The 26,966-nt window shown below is 40.4% G+C and overlaps 1 protein-coding gene across 1 annotated transcript in view; it reads right to left on the minus strand.

Annotated features, from left to right (window-relative positions):
• HOOK1 (hook microtubule tethering protein 1) overlaps window positions 1-26,966 on the minus strand; it is a 102,486-nt gene that overhangs the window by 34,487 nt on the left and 41,033 nt on the right. The window contains exons 7-14 of the mRNA XM_033916094.1: window positions 23,151-23,213; window positions 18,513-18,596; window positions 10,024-10,187; window positions 8,674-8,814; window positions 5,578-5,779; window positions 4,706-4,816; window positions 2,360-2,447; window positions 2,222-2,282 (exon numbers count right to left, since the gene is read on the minus strand). Of these exons, the coding sequence (XP_033771985.1) occupies window positions 2,222-2,282; window positions 2,360-2,447; window positions 4,706-4,816; window positions 5,578-5,779; window positions 8,674-8,814; window positions 10,024-10,187; window positions 18,513-18,596; window positions 23,151-23,213 (914 nt within the window). The remainder of the gene's footprint in view (window positions 1-2,221; window positions 2,283-2,359; window positions 2,448-4,705; window positions 4,817-5,577; window positions 5,780-8,673; window positions 8,815-10,023; window positions 10,188-18,512; window positions 18,597-23,150; window positions 23,214-26,966) is intronic.

Here is a 26,966-nt window from a genome sequence, read left to right on the forward strand (position 1 = left end):
CTTGTATGCCAACCAGTCCAAAAGCTGCATGGTATGCTCATCATCATCTGCTAAAGACGGAGACATATAGAAGACCTAAGTTTGTACAGTGCTCTTATAGGCAGAGCTCACAAGTCATTAGTTTCTGTCTCCATCTGCTGGTTAATAAACATAATCCAAAAACTATCTGGTAAGGATGCTATAAAAATCAACATCAAACAGTCTCAATCACTCTCTCTTTCTCTATGTATGAGTATATGTGTATTACAGACTAGTCTAGAACCTTTGGGTTAAGCCTATCAACCAGCAGTTAGAGACAGAGACTAAAAATGTGAGCTCTGCACTCTATAGGCACTGTTCAGCCTTAGGACTGGACCTAATTCTTGTTAATAAATTTGACGTGATTAACCTATTAGGTTCTCTACTCCTTGCCCTACTATCTGGCATCTCTCTCTCTCTCTCTCAGTGTCTGGGATCTCTCACTCTTCCTTTATCCTCTCCTCCCACACCTCTTCACCTTCTCCTGGCAACCTTCCAAACTTGTCCCTTAAGACCAGTGGCACTAAAAACACACTGCTTATTTGAAATGTCAGTTTTTAAAATTTATATCTGCTGTCTATAATTTGTACTACAGAGGAAATGCAAAGGGAATGCTTTATGCAATTAAGAATTTTAATGACAATTAAAATTTGTAATTGACATGCAGTCCTAAAATATCTATGTGCATATGTATATCTATCTATCTATCTATAGATAGATATAAATAAATACAGATATATAGAGAGATACAGTAGATAAATAGATATGACAAATGAAGCCACACATATTTTAAGCTGAAAAAATAGGCTCAAGGGGATTCTATCCTTCAGAGAAACTTTGGAGGATGGACTGATTAAATGACTGCCAGCACGAATGTTTTCAGTGCTAATGGCACTGCATTACTTCACAACCATAGGACAATATCTTTGAGAAAATGTTAAGCTTAGGGATATCATGCTTTAATCCTAGACCAAGGCTGCCCAAGTCCGGTCCTTGAGATCTACTGACAGGCCAGGTTTTCAGGATATCCACAATGAATATGCATGAGAGAGATTTGCCTGCACTGCCTTCTTGGTATGCAAATTTCTCTCTCATGCATATTCATTGTGGATATCCTGAAAACCTGGCCTGCCAGTAGATCTCGAGGACAGGACTTGGGCAGCCCTGTCCTAGACAGTCTGTGATGGTCACGTGTGGACCAAATCAGATACCATATGAAGTCACAGAATTTTTTCACTAGTATGAGGAATAATACACGTTGAAGCACCACTGAAAATGAGAGCTGGATGAATAGGTCTCATTGTGAAAAACTACAAAAAGACCCAAATCATACCAGGTCTGAGCATCTGTCTAAACAGACAGTAATCGTAACGAAGTATTGCAACACTTTTCAAGGCAGCATTTTATCAATCGTGGCTATGACCCAGTGACCACAGCCAAACAGTTATTTATTTTATTCATTTATAACCCATCTACAACTAAGCAACTTACAATCATATACAATACTGTAAAACAAACATTCTTAATAGTAAAATATTCATATAATCATTCACTATAGTAAACTATGGGTTTACTACTATATATGAGATCTTTTATTGATTTTAGATCTTTTATTGATTAATTATTCACAAATGCTTCCATAAATGAGTTTTCAGATGCCTTTTAAATTGCTGACCTCCCATTCCCAGAGGTACAGAATAATGAGTCTCCAGAAGAGAGCTCATCCTGGTTGTGACACCAAATGTGGGTTTTGTAACCCAATCTGAGATTCTGACCCATATTTTTTTATATTCTAAGAAAAGTAAAAGGGTGAGAAAGTGGACTGAACAGAACTTTAACAGAAAGAAGGATAAACAAAATGAATGAGGCATCCCCATGTCAAAACAAGCTTCCTAGGCATTTCTACAGCGTCTGAAGAATTACTCTATACAGGCACCACTGGATGGCGCTCATTCACTTGTGTAGCTGATTCATCCTGTTGGTCTACAAAGAAACACAGCTTTCACTTTCTTCTTTCTTATTACCGTGAGGCAAACTATTTAAATCACTCAAAGTGATAAACTGAAAGCAGTCAAGTAACATGGGACTTCTGAAATTGATCAGTTGCCTTCTTTGTCCTACACAAACAGGATGAGAATATTGCTGTACAAAGAAATGGTAAAAATACTTTATTCCAAGTATGGGCAATAAATTCCTTCCTTACCTATATTCGACCGGCAGAATTTCAGCAGCAAGGTTATCATTACCTTTTAGAACTGTCATCCCTGAAGAAATAGATATACAAATCAGATTTTCTTCTGGACAGTTAAGAATCAATCTATTCATTTAATTTCTCATATACCTGCTTGAGTCAGATGATCCTGTTGCATCTGGGAACATCGGAGCTCTTCATTGGTCTCTTTCAATGTATCACACTGTATCATTAATCGCTAAACGTATCAAAGACAAAAATTAAGCATCATTAAAGTACAACATAGCCCCTAATGCTCCAAAGGTACAGTATTCCTAAATCCTGTTTTCATCTCTACTGACCTCAGCTCATCGAGGCTTGGATGATGTTGGACCTATGTATGCTAACGCTGTCCATGGATTGAGCAAATCAAAAGGCCAATGTTAATAAATGCAAACAAGGCACATATTACCACAGAAAGTAAAGTACTGTATACTCAAATATAAACCAAGATTTTGCCTTCCCCGTCGCCTCTTCTGACTGTCCGCTCTGTCGACCTCCTTTCGACAACCTTTATGACCCTTTCTGCCTTTTCTGAAGTTACGGAAGAGAAAACTGCTCACTTTCTCTCCTCCAAACCCACCACCTGTTCCTTTGATCCGATTCCTATCTGTATACTTGGATCCATCGCTCCCGCTGTAATCCCTCCTATCTGTCACATCCTCATCCTTTCGCTCTCCACTGCTACAGTTCCTGATGTCTTTAAACACGGTGCAGTTACACCCCTCTTTAAAAAGCCCTCGCTAGACCCTACGTCCTCCTCCAACTACCGCCCTATCTCCCTCCTCCCCTTCCTATCCAAACTACTCAAACGTGCTGTTCACTGCCATTGCCTGGACTTCCTTTCTTCTCACAATATTCTTGACCTGCTTCAATCGGGCTTTCGCCCTCTCCACTCTACGGAAACTGCCCTTGCTAAAGTCTCTAACAACCTGTTTCTGGCCAAATCCAATGGACTCTACTCTTATTCTCATTCTTCTCAATCTGTCTGCTGCCTTCGACACTGTTGATCACCGCCTCCTTCTCGACACGTTGTCCTCGCTGGGATTCTGGGGTTCTGCTCTCTCCTGGTTTTCTTCCTATCTCTCTCGTCGTTACCTTCAATGTATGTTACGGTGGATCCTCCGCCGCTGCCATCCCACTGTTTATTGGTGTACCCCAAGGCTCTGTCCTGGGCCCTCTCCTCTTTTCCCTATATACTTGCTCTCTTGGTACGCTGATCTCCTCTCATGGTTTTCAATATCACCTCTATGCTGACGACTCCCAGATCTATCACTCCACACTGGATATCTCCGTGGGAGTTCAGGCCCGAATTTCAGCCTGCCTGTCCGACATTGCCGCTTGGATGTCTCTCCGCCATCTCAAACTGAATATGGCTAAAACTGAACTCTTTATCTTTCTGTCTAAACCCGCCTCCTCCCTTTCGCCATTCTCTATTTCTGTGGATAAAGCTATCCTCCTCCCGGTCTCATCGGCTCATAACCTTGGGGTGATCTTTGACTCCTCTCTCTCCTTCTCTGCTCAGATCCAACAGACCGCCAAATCCTGTCACTTCCTCCTCTATAATATTACCAAAATCCATTCTCTTCTCTCTGAACACACGACCAAACCCCTTGTCCACGCTCTCGTCACCTCGTGCTTAGACTACTGCAATGTACTTCTCTTGGGTCTCCCGCGCGCCCGTCTCTCGCCTCTTCAATCCGTTCAAAATGCTGCTGCGCAACTCATATTCCATGAGAGCTGCTATTCTCACATTACCCCTCACCTCAAGTTGCTTCACTGGCTCCCTGTCCATTTCTGAATACAGTTTAAACTCCTCTTGCTGACTTACAAATGCATTCGCTCTGAAGCCCCCACGATATCTTTCCTTGCTTATCTCCCCCTATGCTCCCCCCCCCCCGTAATCTCTGTTCATTGGGCAAGCCCCTCTTATCTGTACCCTTCTCTTCGATTGCCAACTCCAGACTCTGTCCCTTCTTTCTTGGGGCACCATATGCCTGGAACAGGCTTCCTGAATCAATATGTTTTGCTCCGTCCCTGGCAGTGTTCAAATCCAAGCTAAAGGCCTACTTTTTTGAAACTGCTTTTAACTCTTAATTCCCACTTACTGCTGTCAGATACCTAAACCCACTATAATATCCCCAACCCTGAACTGTCCTGTCTAAATTAGACTGTAAGCTCTTCTGAGCAGGGACTGTCTATTGTGTGTTAGAATGTATAGCGCTGTGCACACCTTTTAGCACTAAAGAAATAATAAATAGAAGTAGTAGTACCAGCTAATTATTTTTTGAAATAATTTTTAAGCAGTTTTTAATGGTGCTTTCAATTATTGGCACCAATTTAAAAAAATTAAGTTAAGAACCTAACTCAGTAGGCACTTCAATCTAGGCACATTTTTATAGAATCAGGGCCTTAGTGCTATTTATTGAATTTCTTCCTATATTGGCTTGTTATTACCTCCTTTTCCTTGAGTAATGCTTCTTGCTTTTCTTCAAGTCGTTTCATTTCAAATGCTAATGTATCAGCTCTTTTGGATTCAACAGAAAGTTTGTTATGAAGATCATGCACCTGTAAAACAGACATTGACCACAGATTTAAGGAGGTGATTTTTCTTTTAGGTTTTATGCCTCTTTTTGAAATGGGCTGTGTTGTCTTCACTAGAAGCTCCTTGACTTCCCCTATTGTAGGGACAGATACATTTTTACATACAAATTTTTCCCTATAGTTAACTGTATAAAGACACTCAACTAGGACCTCCCTCCCAATGTCATATTACTTTAGCTTCTAACCATCATATCATAATAGGAGGGTACAAAATAACTTTAAGATTGATGAGCAGACTAAAATCAGGTAAAGGAAAGCTTATCTCATTCCTGAAGACAACATATGAAAAAAAGACACACACAAGTAAAAATACCTTTAACCCTTGGTCAGGTAGACTAGAAGATTTCACATATTGATATTTTCATTCCACATAATTAATTGTTTGAAAAACAAGTCCATTAGCAAGAGTTACTAACATGTGCCAACACTTAACACACGTTACTTTACTCCAGGTCCCATTTCATATAAAATTTAACACATTACTAACTCCAGATGCATGTTTGTTCATGGACACTTGGCTATTTTTAAGCTCTTTCGGAGAGCAAATGCAACCAAGATCAAAATAGCTAAAGAAAAATCTTTAAATATGAACTTTTGGCCACATTTATTGATGGAACAAGGTTGGCAACTCAATAAATCATTAAAGTGCTGGAAGATAAAATGGATTCACAGCTTCTTTGGATAAAGCACTGAAAGTCATGTAGTTTGTAGAGATGCTGCCATACCTGCCTCTTGTAGGTTTCCAGTTGTGCTCGGGCAGCATTTGCCTTCTTCAGTTCTTCTTCCAAGCTGACTGTGTTATGCATGTACATCAGGTTTGTCTCTTCCAGAGATTTCACCTGCTTGTGAAGGTCACTCAAATCCTCCAACTTCTTTCGGTAAGTTTCAACTATACTTTCCAGTTTGGCTGCCTTATCAGTAGTAGTCCTACAATGCAAATAAAAGGGATGTTGAACAGAGCAAAAAGCAAGCATGGAATCTTTTAAATTTTTTATTAAATTTTACCGATTCCAGCCTAGTTGAACGTTGCTTTGTATTCCATCATGAATAAGCAACTCAAGACACATCAGAAAATACTCTTACCTAGGAAATTTGCCTTGAGGCAGAGTACCCAAATCTTAGAAGCGACGATACAATATGTCATTTAAGAGGTTATTAATCGCTATTTCAATAAGTTTTTTCACAATATTTGAGACATATAATGGAGAGAAAGATTTTTTTTTTTAACATTTTCCAGATCATTAACAAAAATCCAGAAACGACAATCAAATTTTTTTTTACCACAACATTTCCATAAACATCAATAGAACACAGTATGGAGAAGGCTCGATTTATTTATGCATCCTATCTGAGCAGCAGTAAATTTAATATAAAAAGATTGCTCCCTCTACAACAGAAAAGGAAATAATAAAGAATTTAAAAAAATTCAATTCTTATGGACATCAAATAAAAAGGCTTCAAATAAGTTGATTCTAAATATATGTATTTGACACCCTGATATATAATCTAACACAGGGTTTCTCATCCTGCGGTACGCGTATCCTACGGTGTACGCGGACCGCCTGTTGGGGGTATGAGAACTGACTGCTGCTCACCAGCCACCATCGCTGCTGACTGCCCCCGCCCGCTCACCACTCACCCGCTCTGCTGCTTTGGAGGGAAGTATGTAGGACTCACTCGCAGTCGGTGGGGTTCGGATGGGAGGGAAGGATGATCAGTGGGGGTTCGGCTGCATGGCGGGGGGAAGCGCTGCTGCTGGCGAATCCCAGGAGTAGGGCTTATTTTTGGGGTAGGACTTATATTAAGACCTATCCCAAAAATCATGCTAGGGCTTATTTTCGGGGAAACATGGTAGAAGATAAAGCAGAAAATCATGCAACATCAATGGTTAATATAGCAAATCTCCATTGAACACTGCTTGTCTGCTTACTGGGGTTTTTTTTTAACATGGTAATGAATCTAAATTACAGACTCCACACTAGTTCTACCTGATTTCCGATTCGAATCGATTCACTTTGGGTGATTATACTATGATATATAATATGTGTATATTTTTATTGAAAATATGATGAAGGGTGGGTGGTAGGGGGGGTTATTGATTTTACTAGATGTTTATATGGCAGATATCAAAGTGCTATTCTGGAATAATTTGTTGTAATATATTCTTTTGCGTATTTGTTGTTTAATTTGAAAACAAATAAAGAATAAAAAAAAAATAATAATAATAATAATCAGCCTTACTGAAGCTGTGAAGAAACAAGATGGTGTGATTGATCGCTGCTACTACATCTTGGCATGAAGGGTCTTTGATAAGCCAATTGTCCAGGTAGGGAAACACCTGAAGACCCTGAGATCTAAAGGCCGCTGCCATCACAACCAGGCACTTCGTGAAGACCCTCGGTGAAGATGCGAGGCCGAAGGGAAGGACATTGTACTGATAGTGTTGGTGAGCCACTTGAAACCTGAGATACTGTCAGGAAGCCAGATGAATTGGTATGTGAGTGCAGGCTTCTTTGAGATCTAGAGAGCATAGCCAATCGTTCTGAGTCAGGAGGGGATAAAGAGTGGCTAGAGATAGCATTTGAAATTTATCTCTGACCAGCTCTGTTGCTGGAGGGGAACTTCTTCAATGGGATCGAGGAGAAGGAGGGACTGGACCTCCTGCAGGAGAAGAGAGGCCTGTTGAGGACTGGAAACAGACTCTCTTGGAGGATGATCCAGAGGGAGGGTAGAGAAATGCAGAGAGTAGCCCTCCCCAAAAAGGGGGTGGAAAAGTGGGTGCGTCTTATGAAGCGAATGCATCTCTCCCCCCACCACCTTTTTTTAAAACTGGCGTGATCGGTACTGGATGGCTGCCTTTCTCCCTGCAGAGCGGCACATAAGGCAGGAGCACCCTTTGCGCTTCCTATCTGGTCCTGCTCTATGATTGGCTTGACATCAGTTCTCATGATGTGCGAGAACTGATTGCAAGCCAATCACAGAGCAGAGTGGGACCAGACAGGAAGCACAAAGGGCGCTCCTGCCTTATGTGCCGTTCTGCAGGGAGAAAGGCAGCCGTCCAGCACCAACCATGCCAGTTAAAAAAAAAGGTACTGGGGAGACTTCGGACTTCCAAGTACCAGACGTGTAGAGGAGAAAAAAACAAGAAATAAAAAAAATTCTGAACCACATTTTTTTTCCTTGCTTTTTCCTCCTCTACAGTTGGGTGCGTCTTATGATCCAGTATGTCTTAAAGAGCGAAAAATACATTAAATAGGGCACAGTCTTGAAGCAGAAACTTGGACAGTGGGCGCTTGTTTGATTTCAATAGAGAAGGCATGCAATGATAGTAACCTACTGCATCTAAATACAGTTTCAATACTGATATTTCATACTCTCACAGGGCTCCTAATTAGCTCAAAAATAAGCACCTAAATTTCTAATTTATAAATACCTAATCACAGGTGAAAAGGGGTAGACTCGGGAGTAATTAAGATGATATTCTTTTATAGAAAGAATGGTGGATGCAAAAGCAACCTCACAGTGGAGTGTATCTGAACTCATGGGATAATACAAGTAATCTCTTAGGGAAAGGGATTGCAAAGACTGGATAAGTGGTTTGGATGGTCAGACAGACTGGATAGGCAATATGGTCATTTTTTCTGCTCTCTCTTCTGTTGGTTTAAACTGTCTTAGCAGAATTATTCTTTAGGTAATTTCAAGGGGGCCTGCTAGACAAACAGGAGAACAAAGTAGTCATGATCTTGTCTAGCAGGAGATGCACACTAAATTTAAAGCAATTCTAGAACGCTTTTGCCCCGTTTCATGTAATACTACAGTACCTTAGAATGTCTATTTCGTCTTGCAAAGCCCTTGTTTCTTCAGCTAGTCCAGTCAGCTCATCATTTCTATGCTGCAGCTCAATGACTTGCTTTTCAAGTTCTTCACAGTGTGCACGGTAATCATCCTTCGCAGCTTCAAGCCTTTCAGTAACAAAACCAAAATAAGGACACTGTGTTAATTACATTGACGATGGCCATCTTAACTTGTAGTCTGAATAGGTCAGAAATCATCCAGTGCACGGCGCTGACAAATAGCACAGTTCTTCAGGTGCTGAGAGGCCATGCTCCCCAATTTCAGTTCTAGGACACCGCCCCCCCCGTCCCGGGAGAAAACGAGCAGACTAACAGAGCCAGCAATGCTAATATCCAGACAATAAGGGAGAATCAAATAAAAGTGAAGAAGGCCCCCAGGCACTGAATTTCTGTCAGGTTGGGCTCTGTTATTTATCTTTATATATAAGTGTTTAAATAGGCAGACCCCTCAGGCACTTCAAACTAACTGATAAGCCCAGTAGCCACAGTACAGCCCAAGTCCTTTTAAAAAAAAAAAAATAATAATAATAATAAAAAATTCTAGCCCAAAGGCTGAAAGAGGGGGAAGGGATTCAGCTTCCCAGATGCAACACCCCCTGAGGCAAAAGAAACCCCCCATGGACCTCAACTTCTGTCCTGCAGCAAGAGCTAACAGAGAAGCTTTCTACTAGTTGTAACATTTGCAACATTTGCTAAAGAGGAATAAAAGGACCCCAGGGGAACCCAAATCCTCAGGGGAGGACTGCACAGCTTACCACAGCTACCATCTGCTGAGACTGAGAACAGGCTGGCCTTTAGGGACTGCACAGCCCACTTATAGGGGAATGAAGCTCAATAGTTCTCAGTCTCCATTTGCTGGTAGGAGTGCTTAATACCCATCTGTGCTGGTCTAGAGGGATACTATGAAATACAAAAATAGAGCCAAGTAAGGAAAAACAGAACTCTATGTAAAAAAATTAAAAAAAAACCAGGAGTACTCTACTCTTTCTTTTTTTTTTTTTTTTGGGGGGGGGGATCCATAGTTATACCAGCTATAGCGTGGCATAAGTTTGGATGTCTAAATAGGGCAAGGGTGTGTGCAACTTATATTCTGTAACTTATGCATGAACTTTAGAGCTTCGCCCATGCTCCTCCCATACTCTGCCCATATATTCACACATCGCTCATGTGGGCACAATAGCCCTTGTATGTTCCCTTAACAATTAGTACTTATGAACATAAATGCTACTTTTGGGGGCATATACACATGCAAAGGGACGTCTAACACAGATGCTAATCACTGAGTGACTCTTTCAATGCAAACTGCTCAGTTCAAACCTGTAGTTTTCTTCTTGTATCTGCTCCAGCTGAAGTTGAAGATGAGCGTACTTTATTGTCACTGTGTTGTTTGGCTCATCAAAAAGATCTAACTGATTTAATCTGTCATTCTGGATCTCATTTTCAGACAGTAAGCTATTCTTTTCATCCTGGAGGGAGGTAACCTGAAAAGAGAAACATTAATAAAGTTCTAGGTTCAATGTATGTAGCAGAAGCCTTAGAGTCCTTCCTAGAATAAAGCCTGCAAGTTGTCAGCCACTGACTATACAGCAAAAGTGTGTTTTGAAGAAGTGATACACAATGCACTTCCCCCTTACTTTGCAGTAGTGCTCTGGACACCACCACTGATAACAGAAAGCATAAGCAAACAACATAAGAACCAAAACAAAGTACATCTGTTTCAGTAAAAATTAAAAGATCGTATCAGCAACACACTTGAGCAGTCAGGGCATGCACTGGGTGAACACTACAATATCACAAGCCAGACGTCAGTATGCTACAGTAAGCAAAGAAGAAAAACAGCTTGTTAAGTGCATAAACAGCAGTAAAACAAGCAAGAATAAAAGATGACTCAGATATTATATAGTGTGTTAATTTTAGTAACATGGCAAACAGCAGAGTTCACTTTATGTTTTTAACATATTAGTTTATCGGTGCTTTACTAGGTTGCCATGAACAGATACAGTAGTTACATTTCCCTAAATCATAAAAAGAAACCTACCTTGTTTTATACGCCTGGAAAATATCATTGAAGATTGGGACCTTATAAGTGAATTGGTGAAGAATTAGTTTAATTGAAAACATCAGTCATTATGCAGGACTGTCAGAGAAAGACTATATGGCTTAGATTTATCCTGCAGCAGAACAAGGGTATAGCAGCTTGAACTCTCAGGCAGCACCAACTCTTATTTCTAGCCAGTAACAGGTAGTCGTCAACTTACGACCGCAATTGGCTCCGACTGCTAGGTCATAAGTTGATCAGGACGTAAGGCGGCCTATGTTAAATTAAGGCAAGAATATTAGACTGGGTAATGATATTTTAATCATCTTAAAGCAATCTGTTAACAACATTTTCTTTCTTCGGAGAGTGGAAGTCGCGTCATAAGGTCAAACAGTCGTAACTTGGATAGGTCGTAAGTCGACGACTACCTGTATATATATTTTTTTCTCTTTTACTGACATTCAACAGCCAAGTCATTTTCTCATCAGGTAAGGTTTAGCTGCTTTGCTTTTTATTGGCAGTCTCACTCGCTACCTATTTCTGCCCTTTGAAATGGAATTTTTTGTGGGGGAGGGGGAGGAAATTGTTGAATTTTCCATTTGTTGTTGCCTCTTGGACATAAGCGTGAAAAAAGAATGCTTTCCTCTTTCCCTACTGTGCGATCCAACATTTCCCATCTCTCTCCCATCCTATCCCCTTTTTGCTTCCCCCACCATTCTTCCCTGTGGTCAAGCCCCTCCTCTCAAACTCTATTCTTTTCTTAGCTCAATGTGTCAGCAAAAAAATGAAAGGAAAAGGGCTCAGGAGTAGAAAATGATGCGGGGAAAATTTTGTCCCCATCCCCACGAGCTCGGTTCCCGCCCTGTAAACCATCTGATCTCATCTGCACAAGCCTCAAATGGTTAGGATTTTATCTTGAACTTATTTTATTAAATTATAAAAAGAAACAATATTTTGTACAATTGTCATTTTATAAACACAAATGCCTAGCAAGAATCAACAAAACCCGTCTCCCCTCCCCAAATATCCCCTCCACTATCAAGAAAACTGAACAAACCAAATTACTACAGAATGCTACATAGAAAAATGAAGCTAACAGAATACTTCAGTCACACATAGCAGGAATAGTGTTAGGGGAGTGCAGCTAGGGCAATTGCACCCAGGTCAAAGAGAGAATCCTAAGGCAGCTGAAAAGCACAGCCTAGGCTTTGCGGTCCCCAGTTATGTCTAACATCATCTCTAGCAGGATGCATATTTCAAATCTGATATACAGTTAAACCTCGGTTGACAAGTAACGCGGTTTGCGAGTGTTTTGCAAGACAAGCAAAACATTCTCACAAATCATGACTCGCAAACCTAGCGTTGACTCGATTTGTGAGCACCCCCCCCCCCCGAGAACCGGAAATGCTCCCCCTGCTCGCAAATGCCCCCCGTGCGAACCGACACCCCCCACCTGCCCGAAGTCTTACCCCTATCTGGCACCGGCACATAGCCCACAGGATGTGCCGGTGAACAAAGATCCTTCCTGTTGCCTGGGCCTTGAGCATCTGCGCATGCTCAAGGCTTTCTGGCTCTTGCTCTCTCTGAGATTACGATACGCTTTGATATACGAGTAATTTGGTTTATGAGCATTCTTCTGGAACAAATTATGCTCGTAAACCAAGGTTCCACTGTATTCTAATCACAAAATAGAAAAAAAAATTATTTTTTCTACCTTTTGTCTCATTATTTTATTCTTCAAATTATGTTGGTCTCAGGCGCTGGTCTCGGTTTTCTTTTGACTTCTCTTAACTCACTTGCCAGGGTGTCCTGACCATTTCTCATTTCTTTTTTCTCTATGCTTATCATCCATCTTCTATCTTTGTATATACATTGTATCCCATGTTCAGCATCTCCCTTCTCTATGTCTCCTATACATCCCTTTCTAGTATTTTCCCTGTGCCCATCTCCCTATCTTCATCATCTCACCATTCTATAATTCCCTTCCCCCTAAGTACAGTATCACTCCTCTATATCCCTATGTCCCCCCTATCTAGCATCTTCCTTCTGTCTTCTTATTCTCCCCCATGTCTAGCCATCTTCTCTCTGTGTCCATATACCATCCCCATGGAGCATTCCACATTTTATTCCTGTTGCTATGCTCCCATCCATGCCCACCATCTCTCCTCATTTTGTATATCTCGCTGTGCCCAGCTTCTCCCCTCACTTTACTCCCTTACACCAATGTGTCTTTTACATTCTCTATTTCCTCCCTCCCTCCGCTATGTTCAATATTTCACTCACTCTTCCTTCATCCCCTTGGTTCAGCTTTTCTCTTTCCCTTCCCTCCCTCCCTCCCTGTAGTCATGCACCTCTCTCCCTTCCCTCTAGCCCCCTTCCCATAGGTCCAACACCTCTTTCCTCTCCCTTCAGTGCCCAGGTATGGGTCTGGCACCTCTCCCTTCCCATCTCCAGTATCTCCAGTCCCCCCACCAAATGGGCCCAGCACCTCTTTTCACCGGAAGGAGGGACTCGGCTGGAAGAAAGTTACTGAGCAGGCCTGCGAAGTTGCCTCTTCGTCAACAAAGTTTCTAAGAAGCTAGTAGGCCTGGGATGGGAGGCACAAAGAAGCTGACCTGACAGAAGAATCACAGGGTTTTTTTTTTTTGTCTTTTGACCCGCAATCACAAGGGAGGGGGGGCTGTTGGGCCCGCGATATGGAGGGAGGAGGCTGATGGACCCGCGATACGGACTGAGGGAGAGGGCTGTTGGACTCACGATACGGAGGGAGGAAGGGGGGCTGCTGGACCCACGATACAGAGGGAGGGGGCTGTTGGACCCGCGATATGGAAGGAGGGGGAGGGTCTTTTTTCTCTTAAGGGCAGATTTGACAATCTTGAAATGGTGAGGAAACTGCTATTTATCAAATCTGGGAACCTTCTGGACTCTATACATAAATTAAATTTTCTTGTTAATAGGAGAAATGGGGGTAGGGGATGCCTAATAGACAATGAGGCCTAATATACACAAATCAATCTCCTTCAGGATTCTGTGAACAGGCACTATCACAGCTTCTTCGGGTGGGCTGAGGAATTGGAAAATGATATCCAGTGCTTCTGTCCTTAGCACCTCCTCCATCTCTGATGTAAATGGGATGTACCATCTCCTTGACAAAATCAATGAACAAGAGCTCCTCAGGTGGGTATTAATACCTCTCATGAAGTGAGGAAGGATCTGAGAGGAGCCAAGGGGATTCCCTGTTGGAGAAGACCACTGGCTTTTCCTCAGAGTTCCAGTAGCACTCAGAGTCACTCATAAAAATACTTTCTAGGAGATGTTTGAGTCTCTACCTATCTTGCACTACTAACCACAGGGTCAGGCCTTGGCTGGAGGCACAGATACACTAAGGATGTCATTTCTGTTGGAAAGCTTCCTCCCCACCACACTAGAAATCAGCATTGGTGTAGATGTCAGACTCTAAACCTCTTCAAGGACTTAATATTGAGGTATCTCCTACAGACAGTGTCTGGCTATAAAGAATTAATTGGATTACTCCTGATGCAGCATTGCATCAAGCAAAGAAATGCTCTATCATCTCCTCAAACTTCTTCATGAACTGATCCTCAAAGACTACCATAGGCATTACAGTTAAGTGGTCACATCCTCCCAAGTCACTTGGGGTAGAGCGGAACCAGTGTCTCAGGTCCATGGAGACTGCTGTACCCTCTCCAATATCATGGCGAATGAGTGGTCTTCATATTGAGGATTCTTGGAAGAACTTGGTGCCATGTTTCAACTTGGGTTGATGTGGAAGTGTCTCAGCTTCTGCAAGGTAAGAATCAGCTGATGACCATCCTGATTGCCTCTATCGATGCCAAGAATGAAAGACATTTTTGATTCCAATGCATCCCCAGCATCTAAGGCAGCTCTGAACCCCATGGAAAATGACACTTCCAAGGCCAATGTCAATGGACTGGTCTTTTACGTGTTGAAATTTTTTCACACTGCTTTTCTCTTTCACAAATCCTTCTCATTGACATCTGGGAACTTAGAACAGAATGAGAGTATCATAATCAAGACCCGGGCATTGCAGGTACCAACTATGAGTATCTCTAATGGATGTGGTCCTATTGAGCTAGGAACACCTTTGGAAGCTGTATCAAAATCACACAATTCTTGCTGAAAAATACCCAGATGGGAGCTTGAGGTCTAACAGATACTAATCAAGCTGATGAGTAAAAAGAAAGAAATCAGCTATTCAAACATACATGTTTCTTCAAAGCAGATGTAAATTAAAACCAACCTAATTAAGAAAAAAATGCACAACAGCAACAGGACTATCCAGCAAAAAATAATTTTATGGAAAAAGGCAAGGAAGGTGACCATGATGCTATAGCACATCTGCTCGGCTCAGTGGAAAACTAAAAACTAAGGTAGTCCCACATGAGAGTGGCAGATAGGAAGAGGCACACGTGCATAGTTAAATGTTCTTGAAAGTTCTGTTCTAGTGCAGGGAAAAATTTCCATATGGGGCTCCGTCAGATGAAATCATCCATGAGCAAGGACTTATCTGCTAAGAAAATCACATAGATGAGGCTGTAATAATCAGACTACAATTCAATAAAAGGAGTGGCAGAGAACATACTACGTAAATGAAAGAAATTTAGAGACTGGAGCGAGACTTTTTGCAGATATTAATCTTTGGGATACATGGAAAGACTAGGTTCTTATCTCAGTAATCTTTCTGGTAGACAGACACTCCATTCCTGAACCTGTGGGTAGTCAATCCCTTCTCACAAGAATTCTTGTAGGGAGCTTCATTAGCATTTTTTTGCTCCGCCTCCCATCCTTCTGGGCTGTCCTCCAATTCCTCAATTCATATCAAAGCAGATGGTCAGCCCTGGAGAGGAAACAGAATAGGGAGAGGTAGGAGGACACTCCCTGAGAAACATGTCTGTTCTGCTCATATCATTAAACATACTGTATAACAGGTAAACAAAATTTAACCATTTGCAATAGTAAGCTGGATAAAAAAAAAAAGTCACCAACTTGAGTGCAACCTGCACTAAGAGTGTGGGAGAATTTATAGATACCCCCTAGCTTCTTCAATGCGGCAATTGTGTCATCTATCCTTGTCAAGGCTGTATAAGGAAACAAACAAGATGTCCAGATTTCAGGACAGTAAGCAGGGAAATAAATATCTGAAAGGGCGGGCTTCAGGAATGAAGTGTCTACCTACCAGACAGAAGATTACCAAGGTAAACCTACCGTATACTAGAATATAAGGCAAGATTTTTGGGCCCAAAAATGGGAGGGTCTCGTCATATTCAGGTCAGTGCCCACCTGCCCTCCTCCCGTATGACCTGGTGGGCTGGGACAGGAGAGAGCCGCAAACCTGGCGTGGATCCAAGGTATCCTGGCCTGAGGAGTCCATCACACCTATTTTTAAGCAAAAATCGTGGTGTTTTGAGATAGATAGAGGCTTTTATTTTCACATCGGGAAATCCAAGATGGCCACTATGACTGTGATTTTAGCAACAAAAACGGCTCATGGGAGCTACACTGGGGACTAAAACTTAGCTATTTTTGGATTTTAGAGGTGGAGGCACCTAACTCTAATTCCAGAACCCCCCAAAAATTGATTTTAAAGATGCCTCTTATTTTGTTTCCCAGGCTGTCAGCCATGCTGTCTGCTGGGAGTTGCAAGTGTGGAAGCTGCAAACAGCTTACAGGGAAAACCACTGCTTCAACAAGCCTGGAATCTGGACTGCTTGTGTCTTCTGACTGCCTCTCAGGCCAAGAGTGGGATCCTCTGCAGAACTGAAAAGCCTCGCAAACGGTTAGTGAAAAAGATCCAAATTTACTTGAAAAGAAACATGAGCAGAAAAGACCGGCTCCTACCTTCTCAGTGAGGAATTGGAGGTCAGCCCAGGATGGGAGGTGGAGCAAAAGAATGCTAATGAAGCTCCCTATAAGAATTCTTTTGAGAAAGGATTGACCACCCACAGGTTCAGGAATGGAGTGTGTCGCACCAGAAAAGTACTTTGTAAGAGATTCTAGGTGGAAACTACCGACATCATTCTTGAAGGTTAATATGAGTTTGAGGGGAGGAAAAAGCGCCACACCCGGTCATGAGAGAGATTCATTTTTCAAATCCCAAGACCAACTTCTGCTTTTCAGGCCAAACTACAGAGCAATGTTCACAGCGATGGAAAGAAATTGAAATGACCACACACACTGTGAAAAATTTCTTATAAATTATAGCCACAGGATGCACATGAGCCATCAGCTCTTTTGAATTCCACAGCTAAATTTCATCCATAATGCTATAAAATACCCAAATAGTCAATCAATACTGCCCCATCACAAGAAAACCTAAAAAAACAAACAAACCCCAGGAGAGTGGAGTTGTGGTTAGAGCTACAGCCTCAGCACCCCGAGGTTATGGGTTCAAACCCAGCTCTGCTCCTTGTGATCCTGGGCAAGTCACTTAATCCTCCACTGCCCCAGGTACATTAGATAGACTGTGAGCCCACTGTACGTACGTACATACATAGCGGCAAAACTCTAGAAAATCTAGTTTTGTTTTCCCTTTACTGGTAATGAGCTCAACAGCCACTGTAATATCGCCAAAAAAATCCAATCATTGGTTCTCGCCTACATTGCTTATAACAGATCTTTCCTTTGATAACCTAAGAAAATCACAGAGTATATAACAAATTAAGTGCTCCTATTAGCATTCAAGTCAATTGCTGGTTTGAGCTTTAAAAATTAACAATTAACTTGGCAATGAATTTTAACTTGTAAAATAACTACGGATAAGGAGCATTATGTGTGATATTAGAACCCTTAGGAGTTCCAATGTTAAGCTCTAGATTTTGGGAAAGACAAACATACAGTGTGTTATAATAAACAATAGGCCGGCTAGGGTGACAACACATGTTTTATATGTGGGTAACAGCTTAGAAAACTGTGTGTGGGTATACATGTATAAAAAGTAAGCATTCCTGGAGGCACTGTTTGGGCAGAGTTACTGTGTACTCATTACATGCACAAAGTACAGGCACACATTTACACCTCATTCAAAGCAGGTGTAAATTTGTGCAAGAGAATTTATAGGGCTTAGAAGAGTTGGTGTTAAGATGATCATGATTCAGCTTTAATTATCAAAATCTTAGGGAGGCACTAATTAAGGAGGGCACAAGGCTGAAGGTTCATCTAACTTGTTTAATACCCTTGTACCAACCCTACTATAGTTCAAGTTATTCAAAGGATTAGGCAGAAACTGCAGAGTCAGATAAACCCTTTAAGGAAAAATTTTTCCTTATATGTGGCTTCACTTTCCTTCTTTTTTACAAATAACTGCTCAGTCCCACTAATTTCACATGAAACCACAACTGTACACTTAAAAGCAATCCCACACAACAACTTTTAACTTGTATAGTGGAAACCATAAGGTGGTTATACAAAAAATGAGAAAATGGAACACAAGATGCAGGATCCTGAGGGGAGGGGGTACTCATAGGTTGAGCAGCTGGAACTTGTTGATTTAAAAAAAAAAACAAAAAAAAAAACTTTGTTAGCTTAAGTTATGGCAAAGTGTTTTGTTTCAAACCAGGAATTATTGAAAGTTTGATTTATAATGCTATGATTTTGTGGTATCCCTGTAAGTGTTCTCACATAGCTTTCCTATGGCTCTCAAGAGAGCCCCCAAACAGAAATGCCCTGAACACTGCTAAGGCAAAGAACATCTAATAGGCAGAAAACCAGAGTCTCCTTTGAATCTCACCTGCATGTCTAGCTCTTGACATCGCAGCTTCAGCTCTTCTTTTTCTGCCTCTGCCTCATGAAGTTGTTCAATAATTCTTCGAAGCTGAAAGATTTATGTGTTTTTGATTAAAACCACCCGTTTCAGTGATCAGACCAAATCTTATGGCACTGTTAACAAAAGCGTGAAGAACAAAACCTTCCAGCCACACAAGAGGGCTGCCATTTCACATTCATAGATGAGTCTGAGTGGCAGTACTCTGGGACCATTTGGGACCACAGTTTGCAGCATCACTGAATAAAGTTTATTGTTACTTTGTACAGCAGCACCTTTATCTAAGATTTGTATGCAAAATAGCAAACCATGCAAGAAAGAGATGCTACTGCACTTACCGATTCAGCACAGAACCACAGGTTAAATGAACATAAAGAAAATATAATGAACATTTTCATTAGAGATGGATGCAATTTTTTTTTAGACGTGTTCAATCCTGAAGCGACTGATCACCTAAAAGTCAATCTGTAAATCACAAGCACGAAGCAGATCATTTATAGTTCACTTTGACATATTAGCAAGAAACTATCTTCTGGTTACTCCCAAGCATTTTGGCCTGGTAACAGTTCTGGGTATATTCTACCTAGTGTGTTGTACCATTTAAGTCTGGCTCTCAGAAAAAAAAAAAAATAAAGCTGATCAGCTTACTGGGAAGGACCAAAGACAGAGAAGAACAAGAGATGGGTAGGAAATTTCAAAATTGGCAGTGAGAAAAAGCAATGGAATCAAAAAATACTATTGTAAAATACAATCAGAAAAAAAGAAAAGAAATAAATAAATAAATAGATAAATCAATCAATCAAGATTGGCCAATGTGAAGTCTGATTTGTATACAACTGTTGGTTGAAACATTTATTAAAATTTGGTATATTACTTGAAGTAGAAACCATAATCTACCATTTCCAGGGGACCTCAGCTGCATTTTCTGTAAGGACTCCAAATAAAATAAAGTTATTTAAAAAGTTGTGTTATGTGTTTAATGTAGCAATTAGAATGTAATGCGGAAGAGTGAAATCCCCAACGGACAAACCCAAGCAGCCTGTTTAGAGTGTTGCCAGCCCGACGCTGCTTCAGTTGAAGGTAGAGCTTGCTCGCGTTTGGCGGGGAGGGAAGGATGGATTGTCAGCAGGGGTTAGGCTGTGTGCGGGGGGGGGGGGGGGTTTGAACAGTTGCTGGTGAATCCCAGGAATAGGGCTTATTTTTGGGGTAGGGCTTATATTAAGACCTACTCCAAAAATGATGCTAGGGTTTATTTTCGGGGAAACACGGTAAGCTGTGATAAACGTTTCTACCGTGGCCTGGAGCACTAAATGCTCTGATGCTCATAGGAATTCTACTGCAGCTGAGAGACAGAGAATTCTTCACATCCAGACTGATCCTAAGGCAGAAGGCAGGCAAAGTCCAAGGGTGGGGCTTCAGGACCACTAGACACATTTACAAGAAAGATTACTGAGGTAAGAACCTAAACTTTCTAGTGCAATGAGTCTAGTGGTCCTGAAATGACAGAGACGTACTAAAGCAGCCCCTAGGATCAAGGGTGACTCTACTATGCCTGTCTGCCCTGAAAACGGCGTCCTTCCCAGTTGTTATCTTCACCCTATAGAACCTAGTGAAGGTATGAAAGGTAGACCATGTAATTGCTCTACAAATCTCCTCAGGCAAGACAGCCCTAGTCTCCACCTACGTAGAGGCAACTCCTCTAATGGAGTGCACTCTCAATGCGATCGGTGGCTGTTTACCACAGCCCACATGCATGGAGGAAATGGCCATCTTAATTCAACTGGATATCGAGGCTTTAGTCACTGGCCTTCCTTTCTTGGAATGACTGGTCAGATCAAAAAAGTGATCCGATACGTGAAACTCATTGGTAACTTCTAAGTATCAGAGAAGCACTTGTTTGACATCCAGCAAATGTAACGTTTTATCCTTTTTCTTAGACCCCATAAGGCAGAAGGTAGGTATACTTCCTGACTGACATGGAAGGCCGAGACCACGTTCTGTAAGGAGGACAGAACCGTGCGCCAGGAGAGACCTACTTCCATGATCCCAAGGAACAGCTCCCTTTAGGAAAGAGCTTATAACTTGGAAACTTGTCTCGTTGATGTAATTGCCACCAGGAACGCTGTCTTGACTGTAAGATCCAATAGGGAAGCTTCTCTTAAAGGCTCACAGGGAGCTGTACTGAGACCTTGCAACATGATGTTAAGGTTCCAGGAAGGGAAAGGGGAACATACCAAAGGGTGCAACCGCAGAGCCCCTTTAACCCTTTCAGGACCAAGGGACATATTTGTCCCATAACTTTAAAATCCTATAAATTTTGATTGGGATAGTCTACAGTTCTAAATTTGATATGTACGGATTCCATATGATACTGCCTTTATGTAAACAAACTGGTTCCGACATTCATTCATTAGCGTCGTTGCCAGATTGACGAGAAGATTCACTTGCCACACTGTCCATAAGCCAGAAGTTTGATTTAAAAAAAAAAAATAATGATATTTCACAAAAAAAATCAATTTTTTGGCATCTGCAAGCCCTTTTTACCATAAAAATGTCGTCAAAACCACAAAAATTGGCCTACGATCCTTATGGTCCTGAAAGGGTTAATGAACTGGGTGACATCTGGGTGAGAGGCCAGAGAGCTTCTTTCCCCCTGAGCTTGGAAACAGGAAAGGCCTGCCATCTGCACTTTCAGTGGTTTAACCGATAGCCCCTTCTGAAGACCTTCCTGGACTGAAGAAGTCCAAGACTATTGAAGTCAAAAGTTCACGAAGGCTCTACATCCTTCACTGCATACCAGCGCTGAAAGGATTTCGCGTGGGCTGCCACTGTCAACAGCTCCTTGATTCTGAGCAACGTGGTGATGACCAAGTCTGAATGGGCCAACTGCTTAAGAGCCAAAGCATTCTGGATTCTCGATAGGAACCAGTCATTGCGTGAAAAGATCCACTTAGACCGACAGTCCGATACCTTCATATCTCTAGAGACGGACTAGGTCCACATGCCATGGTCTGGAGGCCAATCAGGCACCACTAGGACCACCAATTCTGTATGGTTTGCAATCCTGCGAATGATTTGACCGTGCATAGGCCATAGGGGAAACATGTACAAGATATCTGTCTCCAGCCAAGGTTGGACAAATGCATCAACCCCTTGCTTCAGAGTTCGTTATCTTTGGCTGTAAAAATAAGGCGTCTTGGTGTTCATTGCCAAGGTCATCAGATCCATCTATGGAGGCCCCCACTGCCGAACTATGGTGTCGAATGCCTCGCCTGCCAACTGAGAAATTTGGCCTGCACATTTTCCACTCTTGCTATATGTGTGGCCGAGAAAGCCTGCAAGTGAGCTTCTGCCCACCGGAAGAGGAGTTGAGCTTCTATGCACAACGGGGAGCTTCCGGTGCCTCCTTGCCTGTTGATATATGCTACCGCTGTTGCATTGTCTGAGAAGACTGACTGCCTTGCCAGAGACTTCTCTAGTGCCTGAAGTGTTACATGAACGGTTCCAAGCCAGAGTCCAACAACCCTGGACTGGGTATCTATTACAATGACCTCCCCAACCATAAAGGCTGTCATCGTCGTTAGTATCTCTAGGATGAAATGCTAAGAGGCATGCTCCTGGAAAGGACAGCTGACCTCAGCCATCATCACAGGCTGCTCTTCGCTCTATCACTCAAAACATGGTGAAATGACAATTTCAATATCACAGTTGAATTCAGAACAGTGCTCAGAGTAGATTCATAAGTTATCAGACTAGAACACCAGAATGCACCAAATGTTCAATCATTGCACATGTTCAACGTTAGAATAAATCTTCAGCATAAAAAATTCAATAAATCACTTATCTGTATATAATCATCAGATAAATGATTTATTGAATTTTTTATGCTGAAGATTTATTCTAAAACATTGAATGCTGAAGATTTATTCTAACATTGCACATGTTCAATGTTAGAGGTGCAGGGGTAGCACAATATTATCTGACTCCATTATCATCTGAACAGGAGTCTGAGACTGTGCCTCTGGAGACAGGAATTGAACTGGATCTTTACTTTCAATTAGTTCCACAATCATCAGATAAGTCGAGGTAGAGGGGAATATGGCTCTGACGAATTTTGAAAACTAAGAACAAAATTTTATAAGCGAGTCTGTGTGTGATTGGTAACCAATGAGTAGCCTTAAGTAGAAGAGCCACATGATCCCATTTGCAAGATCTAGTAATGAGTTTTATTTAAGTGTTTTGTACGAGTTGAAGACTTCTCAGAACTTTTTGCCAGTCCACGATACAGACCAGAGCGTTACAATAATCCAACTGCAATATGACTAGTGAATGAATTAAAATATTAAGAGCAGCTGTTTCTAATAGTGGTTGAATAGATCTTATATATAGTTTAAAAATTATTTGCTGGATTACCAAGGGAATCTGCATTTGCAAATTGAGTTAATTAATCACTTTTGTGCACATTTGATTCAAACCAGTCTCGAGATATAAGGGTGCATATGTACATGTCAATCAATCAATTATGACATCCAATCCCAGGTTTTAAATGTTTGAAAACAAATATTCTCAGAAATACAGAAGATTAAATAAATAAATAAAAGTTACCTGTTGCTCCAGATCTCTATGCTCATCACTTCTGCTGGAGTCCACTGTGTCTTTACTCATCAACTATGAAATATAATTGCAACCTATAAATATTCATGAACTAAAGCAATCTTGATAGTGGATAAAATAGCATTATTTCTGGCGGAATTCTGTGCAACTATGCAATTAAGAATTGCCGCAAAATTGCAAGAGTCGTACAGAATTTCCTTTTTCTATGTAGAATCTCTTTCCTCTGTTTCATCCCTACCTAAGGCACTGCTTCAACGAGTTGTGGCAGTGATTCCCACATGAAAAGATGCTTCCAAGTTAATAACAGGCAGTGTGTGGAAATCGCTGCTATTGCCAAGGCCCACTGAAGCAATGCCTTATGGAGAGTTGCGAGTGGAGGAGGGGAGAACGGCCCTCTATTATGCATTTCATGCTGCTTACCATATTTGTTTATAAACTGAGCTAATTTAAGTTGGCATTTATATGCTGCTTTTCCAAGAGGTAAATGAAGCCCAAGGCAACTTCGAATACTATAATATGGTAAAATTATTGTATTAATAAAACAAGGAATAAACAATCACAGAACCCCATAATAACCCGATGGTAGGTTCTTCATTCTTTTTTTTTTATTAAATCTTTATTCATTTTTCATCTTACAAGTGTATCAATAATTGACAATTGAAATTAAATACATCACTTGAATTGCTATCATATTTAATATTAATATATAAAATTTAACCCCTTCCCTTCCACCCTTACCATAACATATGCAATCAAATATCTCCTATAAAATATTCATTTCTATTGAACCAAACATTTAATAAAATTTAGAATTTTCCCCTCCCATCCCTTCATTTGTATTTTACTTATAATAGAACAATGGTATCTATTCATTACAATAATTTGTCAATTGCCCCCGGATCTCTTAAAATTTTTTATAAATCCCTTTTTGTATGGCTATTGTTCTCTCCATCTTATAAATATGACACAATGAGTTCCACCAAAAACTGTAATTAAGCCTGCTACAACTTTTCCAGTTATGCGCGATATGTTGTATGGCGACTCCTGTCATAATCAATAAAAGCTTATTATTGTTTGATGAAATTTGGCTCTTTGTTCTTATTGACATACCGAATAGAATCGTATCATACGATAAAGTCACTGGATTCTCCAATAAACAATTTATTTGGGCCCAAATTGATTTCCAAAAGGTCAAGATAAAGGGACAATAGTATAACAAATGATCTAGTGTCCCAATCTCAAGATTACAGTGCCAGCATCTATTAGACTTAGAGCTGTTTAACTTCTGTAATCTAACTGGGGTCCAAAATGCTCCATGTAAAAGGAAAAACCAAGTTTGTCTCATAGATGCGGACATTGTACATCTCATCCTCCAAGACCATATTCGTGGCCATTGAGATGCAGAAATTTGCTGCTTAATCTCAATGCTCCAAACATCCCTAAGTCCAGTTTTAGGTTTTTTATTGCAAATCCACTTATCAATTTATACCACTGTGCGGCCTGGTGTCCCAATAAGTCCACCTGAAAGCATAAAAATTCTACACTGTATTGCGTAGTAAGATTTTTCCATTTAGGGAACCCTACCTGAATGGCCTGCTTCAGCTGCAACCATCTAAAGCTTTGTGATTTATTAAGACCATATTTATGTTGTAGCTGTGAAAAATCAAGCAGTTTACCATTTGAAATAACATCATCTAAAGTCCGTATACCTGCTATCATCCAATGCTTCCAGATGACCTTAAATCCGCCAATTTGAACCATATAGTATGATTTGTCGATTTACTGATTGGAATAGATGTTAAATTACTGACATATCGCAAAGTTTTCCATGTATCCATTAATATTCTATTTTCTTTATACAATCTAGGCATTTTAATGCTAAGAACATGACATGAACGTAGAAGGGACATGAGATGCCATTCCAACCACAACCAGTCTGGGGTATTGTCAATGAGCTCTGGGAGGACCCAATACATACCCTGGTGCAAAATATAGGCTTGATGATACCTATTGAAACTGGGAAAATTTACCCCACCCTCTGCAATTGGTCTTTGTAAAGATACTAAAGCGATTCTAGGAGTTTTACCTAGCCAAACAAATTTTGTGAGGATACTGTTTAACTTTTTATAAAACGACCCCTAAAAAAACCCAACTGGTAACTCCCATTTGATAACAAACCACAGGCAATATCATCATTTTAATAGTTTGGACTCTCCCCCACTAAGACAGATGTAATGGATTCCATTGCTCGCACATTTCTGTTACCTTTTGTAATAAAGATTTTTCATTCTCTTTCATTATGTCTTCCAGTGTATTTTTTATCCAAATTCCTATATATTTTAATCCACCTTCCTTCCATACAAAAGGAAATGAATCAAACAAGCCTTTTGTACAATGCACATTTAATGGAAGAACTTCAGATTTACTCCAATTTATTTTATATCCTGAAAATTTTCCAAATTTCTCTCTCAATTCAAGTAAGCATGGAATGGTTGTTTTTGGATTTCTCAAATGAAGCAGTATATCATCTGCATATGTAGAGACTTTGTATTCCCAATCTGAATAAGGAATACCCTGTATCTCCTGTACTTGCTGAATAGCTAATAACAAGGGTTCCAAAACAATATCAAAAAGCTAAGGAGATAGGGGACAGCCTTGTCTAACCCCCCTATGCAAACTAAAGTGTTCTGAAAAATTATTATTAATATACAATCTTGCAGCAGGGGAGCTATACAATGTTTTAATCATTTGTATAAATCCTGAGCCTATGCCAAACCATTCCATAGCTTGGTACATGAAGGTCCATTCCACTCGAGCAAAGGCTTTCTCTGCATTCAAAGACACAGAGAAAGCTGGGTCATTCTTGGTTTTTGTTAAATTTAACATGTGAAAAGCCAATCTAGTGTTATTAGATGAATGTCTTTTAGCAACGAATCCAGTTTGGTGCATATCAATAATAAAAGGAAGAGCCTTAGCTAAATGCAAAGCTAATGTCTTAGCTAAAAGTTTTCCATCTACATTAATTAGTGAAATAGGCCTGTAGTTTGAAACCAAAGTAGGATCTTTATTTGGCTTTGGCAAAACTATAGTTAAAGATTCTGCCATAGTAGCTATGATACAACCCTTATTTTGTTGATTCTGATATAAATTTAATAGATGAGGTAAGAGAGTATTGTGAAATACTTCATAGAATTCTACCGTAAAACCATCACCACCTGGAGCGGATCCAACTCTAAGAGACTTCAACGCTGTTTCTAATTCTTTTAATGATATAGGCTCTTCTAAACTTTTTTTTATATGCTCAGGAATTTTTGGTCCATTAATTAATTTCAAAAAATCTAATCCATCTTTTTCCCTATTGTCATAAGGCTCAGAAGAATATAAACTTTTATCAACTTTTAGAAATTGATTTAAAATATTTCCAATTTGTGTATGTGTAATCCCTTTCTCATCTTTTATTGCAATAATTTTAGTTCTTTTCTTTGCTTTAAGGTAATTTGCCAATAATCTTCCTGCCTTATTTGAAATTCCATAATACAAAGTTTGTTGAGAAAACAAATCATTCCTTACCATTTTTGAAGATATCTCATTATATTTACCCTTTGCTTTTAATAAAGTCTGCAAGGTACTTTGCTCCCATTTATCAATTAATTTAGCTTCCAAATGCTTAATTTCCTTTTCCAAATTAAAAAATTGTTTTTTAATTTGTTTTCTAATATATGCTGAATATGAAATAATATTACCTCTCATCCCATAATGTTTCAATGGTAATTTCTTCTGAAATATTTGAAAAAATTCATTCATTTT

This window comes from Geotrypetes seraphini, chromosome 12 (genome assembly GCF_902459505.1).
Source record: "Geotrypetes seraphini chromosome 12, aGeoSer1.1, whole genome shotgun sequence".
Taxonomy (NCBI): Eukaryota; Metazoa; Chordata; class Amphibia; order Gymnophiona; family Dermophiidae; genus Geotrypetes; species Geotrypetes seraphini.